At 44.6% G+C, this 5,891-nt stretch overlaps 1 protein-coding gene across 5 annotated transcripts in view; it reads right to left on the reverse strand.

The window, feature by feature from the left end:
- CBS (cystathionine beta-synthase) overlaps positions 1-5,891 on the reverse strand; it is a 63,178-nt gene that overhangs the window by 47,163 nt on the left and 10,124 nt on the right. For 3 of the 5 annotated variants that reach the window (XM_035315896.1, XM_035315898.1, XM_035315895.1), the window contains exons 2-5: positions 4,823-4,943; positions 3,685-3,896; positions 3,005-3,111; positions 1,954-2,088 (exon numbers count right to left, since the gene is read on the reverse strand). In XM_035315896.1, coding sequence (XP_035171787.1) covers positions 1,954-2,088; positions 3,005-3,111; positions 3,685-3,896; positions 4,823-4,864 — 496 coding nt within the window. In that variant the 5' untranslated portion in view covers positions 4,865-4,943. The remainder of the gene's footprint in view (positions 1-1,953; positions 2,089-3,004; positions 3,112-3,684; positions 3,897-4,822; positions 4,944-5,891) is intronic. The other 2 variants (XM_035315897.1, XM_035315899.1) reach the window with 2 other exon arrangements.

Here is a 5,891-nt window from a genome sequence, read left to right on the forward strand (position 1 = left end):
TCATCCCCTACTATTCTCCTGCATTACTCACTCTCCATTAAATGCCTAAACTAAGCAATGTGCCTAAACTAAGTCCTTTTTGAAGGACAAGATTTAGGCGCTTTGTGTGATTGTGGCTCTAATGGATCATGTCAATTTGTTACATGTGAACTACCTGAACTGTTAAGACACCTCGCTTCTAGCTCAAAAACCTGCACTTCCAGTCTGATTTCTGCTTTTTCTGCATGTCTTCAACTGCCCACCTGAAGAGCTGAGCTGAGAAATATCTTCCCAATTAAGAGGCTTACAGCTGTCATCCAGTCACCTCCCTTCTGGATAAAGAAACAGATCAGGTCAGCCAATATGTGTCTGAGGTAGGGCTGCATGACACCTCCTGTGCTGTTGTGGGGAATAAAATAAAACAGCACTGGCTTGACTAGTGCCAAAGACTGAAGAGAAGCCATGCAGCATCCTTCCCTATGGTCTGTGATGAAAAAAGCATTCTGAGACATAAACTAACACCTTGTGCTTCTGGTACTGACCTGGAAGCACAACATCAGAACAGGACTCTGGCTGAGGGAAAAGGAGGAAGCAGGAAGGAAAAAAATCTAATGTATTAGTATCCCCTGAGCAGTGGCCTAGGGCCAAAGCCAGTTTCCTCACTTTACTTTCTACCCTGGTCTTTGCTTTTGAATGAACCAAGACGACTTTCTGAAGTAATCACCTTGTACCTCCTTTGCCTCTGCTTTCTTCCTATTTTTTCAGGTTCCAAGCAAAGGAGAGCTATTTATCAGGTACTGCCTCAAATGTCATAGTATGGACTCAGATACAGGAAGAACAGAGTATATGGGTATTTTCTGCAACGTGCCATTGCTCAGGCAACAGCTACGGCCACAATCAAAAGGGGCTTCAATTCTAAGGCAGCCCCTACAGAGCACCTCCTAAGCAAACAGTAACAGATATGACTACTTAGTTTTCTGCTACAAAATAAATATATGTATATATTTCTGTTCATAGATCAGCTCAGTCATCTCAGTACCTCCATTAACAAGAACTAGACTGGACCAAAAGATCAAAAGAAAGGTCTGTCTGGGCTAGTAAACCATCAAAAATATATTTTGTGCATCAAAAGGCAAAAGATAATGCCCAAAAAAGAGTTTAAGGACAGGACATACAGGGACACCTCTCCAGAACAGATCACATGGATGAGTAGTTTGTAGCACATCTCAGGGAACGCAGAAGATGCAGTGTATTTATATTTAACTAGCTTAGTGGGGAGTATTCCTGATGTTTACTTGCTAGGAGTAGAGCAGTTTAATATAAGGGCAGCAGCTTTGATGCAGGAGCCCAGTTAACTTCAGCCCGCTCAGATCATCAGATGCTCTCTCTTCCCTGGCCCCTGACTAGTGGGACTGTTCCTTCCATCAGCCCTCCAAAGAGGAGCTGCTGCCACAAGGGAAATCTGTTGAAGATCTAGATGCAAGGACTGCGTCAGCAAATAGTGCTGCAGGGATGCAGCTTGTGTCCCATCTCAACTGCACCGCTATGGGAAAAGACAATTCTCAGCCCAGGTCAACCTCACCCGGCAGAGCGCAGAAGCAAGGCCCGTGGGACTTGCCAATGAGAAGATCAGATTCACACCAGCCTCTTGCTGCTTAATTTTCAACAGCTGAATTCCTCAGTAGGACCTAGAGACCCTAATGAATCTGGCCTAACACTTCCTTTTTCTGAAGGCAAAAAGCCCCTGCAAATTTAGAAGACATCCTTCCTACCTGTTCTGATAAGCACAGCACACTGCGTAACTGCTGCTAATGTGAGACAGAAGAGGCGCTGCTCCCAGCACCGTGCAGGTGGGAAAGGATCCCCTTTCTCCCTTGCACAGGCAGCCTCCATGCTCCATCTCAGGTCAGCCTTCTCCAGGAAAGCCACCAGAATGTTTTCCCCACACTTTGCTAGGATCTTCCCACCCCCTACCTGTGTTTCCAGAGGTTGGCTCTATGATTGTGTCTCCAGGCTTCAAGATCCCAGCTTTCTCAGCATCCTCCACCATCCTCAGGCTGATGCGGTCCTTCACGCTGCCCCCAGCATTGAAGTACTCGCATTTTACCACTGGAAACAGAGAAACCAAGCAGAGTTCTTAAACAGCAGCCATTTGCCAACAGGCTGCTGACCCTATCACACCTTCAAGAGCAACTCTTAACATGTCTGGCCCACTTCACCTCCCTCCTTACAGCAGATGAGGATTCACTGCACAGCATTTCCACTGTTCTGGGTCACAGCACAGCAAGTTTGGTACTTGATGCTGGCCACAGAAGCCAGAAACTTCCCCCCACAGTCAGCCTTCCCATAAAATGGTGACTTCTTTCATCTTGCTTCTTTGTTAACAGTCCAGTCAAGAAGATAAAAAGCCCTAGGGCTCCTCCAGTGCAAAAAACAAGGGAAGAGAGCTCTACTCATGCTTTACCAATGTGCCTTGCCTCTTCCTTGCTACATTACCCAGCCAAAGAGAATATGATCAAACTACAATTTTCTCCCCTTAAGCTTGCACTTTCAACTCCCAGAATGAATCCCTTCAATGGTGTGGAACATCACCTTTCAGGAGGACTCTGATCAGAGCCTCCAGATATCTCCAGTATGGCTGGGATTAAAGAAAGGTTTCATCGACACACTTTCATCCCATTTATCATTTTCTTTGACCTTTAATAGCAACTTGTGGAACCTGCACTTTGCACTAGTAAAAGTTATGAATACTAGAAGCAGTTAAAAGTTTCATATAATTTGTAAATCCTTTTCCAAAGAGTAAAAAAATTGCAGGGAGAGTCCTCGCATGAAATACAAATTGGAAGATGTGTTAGATGACCAAAAATTAAAAACCTGGAAATCTGGCAAATTAAAAAAAGAGGATTTTTCATTCTGTTTTCTAAAGGGTTCCTGTGCACTCCTCTTATGCTCAGGTTCCACAACACCACTAACCACAACTCCCCAGCATCTCTCATTTCTGCCTCCTGCCTGCAGTAGTACTCACAGAGTTCACACTTCAGCCCAAAGTGCTTCCCAATCTTGTTGATTCGCACCAAAGGTGTATTGCCAACTTTATTCAGGATGTTCGGCAGGATGTTTGGAGGCTCTGGCCTGGCACACAGACAAAGTCAGAAGAGACCATGGGCAGGTCACATGGTAGCAACACGCAATACATTTCTGATGTTTTATTTTACCCAGCTTTCTCCCTTTTCTAGCAGACTTGGACATTCTCTTAAGTCAAAGTATCTACTAGATGGAAAATTGTAAAACAAGTCCCTGAACTCAGGGATTAAGCACGCATCCAGCTGAGTGCTGAGGCAAGAATGATGTGCTCTGTGCTTCTTCCTGGCATCAAGTGGCTTAGCACTGCACAGTCTGCTGTGCTACAAGCAGCCAGCATTAACAGTGCAATCATTCCTCTAGTCAGGGAACAGTTTGCTGGGTTATTTAAAATAGTTTGTGTCCATGTAGTTTCATGCAAGTTCTTTTGTGCAAGACCCCTCGTACACTTAATCTGGGTTCTTAGTTTTGTTTATGCGTTGAAATTTAAGGAGCACCAGCACATCTACATGCAGAGCAGCATCAGTTTAAACCAGTCACCTTTTGTTTAACCCACACGGCTCTGAAACGAACCAGGACAAGTCCTGCGCTGCAAACCAGCAAGCAAAGAAGAGCAATACTTACAGAGTGACGTGACGATGAGGGGAGGCAGAGATGGGTTTCCCGAGCTTCCACGTGCATTTGCTAGGTGTATCAGGACGGATCCACTTCCTTTCCTTATCGTTAGCCTTACAGTCCTCTTGGTCTGTCCCTCCAGAGAGGAAGTATTTGCCAGGAGCATGAGGGCATGAGTTTGTGTCTGGCTTGAGCTGGGTAGGAAGCGAAGGCATTTCATCCTTGGTGAGAAAAAGAGTCTGCTGTAATTCATATGCCCTGCTGTAATGAGGCCAGAGTATGTCCTGAGACTATCAAGAGTCCTTATTCTCGGCTCTATCCCTTCATCAGGTACCTGTTTCTTCTCCAGTGTTGCAGCTTGCAGTTTTCCTGAGGGGAGCCTACCAAACTGAAACTGCCCTGGGGGTGTTTTTCAAGAGAACAGCATGGTCTATAAGCCAAAAGGGGCAGCAGCAACAACTAGCCTTTAACATCCAAGAACAGGTTCTGCCACTGACTGCAGGGGATCCTGTCTCCCTTCCTAAGACCCTGGTATTAGTGGAAAGAGCACGGTTAGATGAATCCTATCCTTAAGCTTCCCAGTCTTGTTATTCCCTTCTGGGAAAAAGGTCACACAACAAATATGTATTTTAATGCTCAGCTGATGTCTCCATAGTATTGTGAAGATGGAAAGCATTTTAGCATAATTTTGATTTTCTAAATACTTATCAAACTGTGAATCTCGCACTGCTATGCTGAGTGCAAGCTCAAGACAGCACCCTTAGTGACAAGATAACCCAAACTCACTGAAGCACATGCTTACTGCAACAAGCCTCCGTGAATATCAAGACCACATGTTGTGGGAGACACCCCTCCCACACAAAAAGATAGCCCTTGGAAATAAAGCTTCTCCTTTCCAAGCAGAGAAACAGTAAGACTACTCAGTGGCTAATTAGAAAGTGGTGCCAAAAGACTCTGCAGCTTCTTATGATCTTGAAAACTCTTTCAATAAGCTCACTGGTTTCAATAGCACCTGCCTCAGGAGAATTCCAACCCCATCACTTCCCCCTGCCCCAAGAGATATAGAAATCCCTCTGAAAGCAGATAGAGCTTTCCCAAATTCTGACGAGAAAAAGGAAAACAGTATTCCCCAAAGACAAATGTATACCTTAGACATTGGAATAGGCCTCTCTGACATCAGTTTCTCCATTTTCTTAGGCAAAGGCACAGTAGACTGGGCTTTCTTCAGCAGAAAGAGTACAGTGGGTCACAGGAATCTTCTTCAAAGCTGCAGATCATGCAAGTTAAACATACAAATCACTATCAGGAAACAGTTTATCCTAGGGAGAAGACAGTCATTCCACTTTTATGGGGAAAAAAGACACACAAAAAAAGCAAAGATGATTTGTATAGGCAGGATAAAAAAAGTCACGCAGCAGAGGTATCACACAAAAAGTCAGCTTTGTGTCATCTGACACTGTTGGACTGTCTGCTTCCATAAACTTGACAGCCACAAAAAAAGTAAAAGAAAATACTTCAGCCCACAGCATATATGCTTCTAGAGACGTCAAGGGTAAAAGGGCTGCATGAGGCCATCAACAAAAGACCCTTTATACATTTTAGGCAAAGGCTCTGAACATTTGCAGAGTTCTCTCCACCCCTGGGGAGACCAAACTTACAAGTTCCTCCCAACACCAACTCAGGGCTTTACATGTAGCTGCAATGATGCTGGATGCAGCGCACACAAACACTTCAACCACAAGGATGCCCAGCAGGCTTTTTGTGTTTCAGGAGCTAGCGAATAACAAATGGAAGCAGAAAGTTCATTTCTCCTATTCCAGCCAGCTTCGTTTCTACTAAAGGCAAAAATCTGGCTGGCGTCTTAGAAAATGTGTTTTCTCTCTAATATTTGTTTTTCTCATCACTATTTTGCAGCAGGATTCACGGTTCTTTCCATTACTGAACTGTGCTGGGCCTGGAAAGGTTCTCATCCCCACTGTTATGCCAAATGGATGCAAAACAGATAGAGCTTAGATCAGGTGGCACTGCTGGCAGGCTGGAAAACATCTGAATCACAGGATCAGTGAACTTTAGCATTTGATCCTGCAAGTTAACATGCACCACTAACCACTACTGCTTTACATGCACCTATTCCTTTCTCATGTGCTCATTTGAAGAAAATGCCTATGCCATTTAAACTGCCCCCCTTTAGGAAAGCAGACTCAAAGTGCTAACTT

This window comes from Oxyura jamaicensis, chromosome 1 (assembly GCF_011077185.1).
Source record: "Oxyura jamaicensis isolate SHBP4307 breed ruddy duck chromosome 1, BPBGC_Ojam_1.0, whole genome shotgun sequence".
Lineage (NCBI taxonomy): Eukaryota > Metazoa > Chordata > Aves > Anseriformes > Anatidae > Oxyura > Oxyura jamaicensis.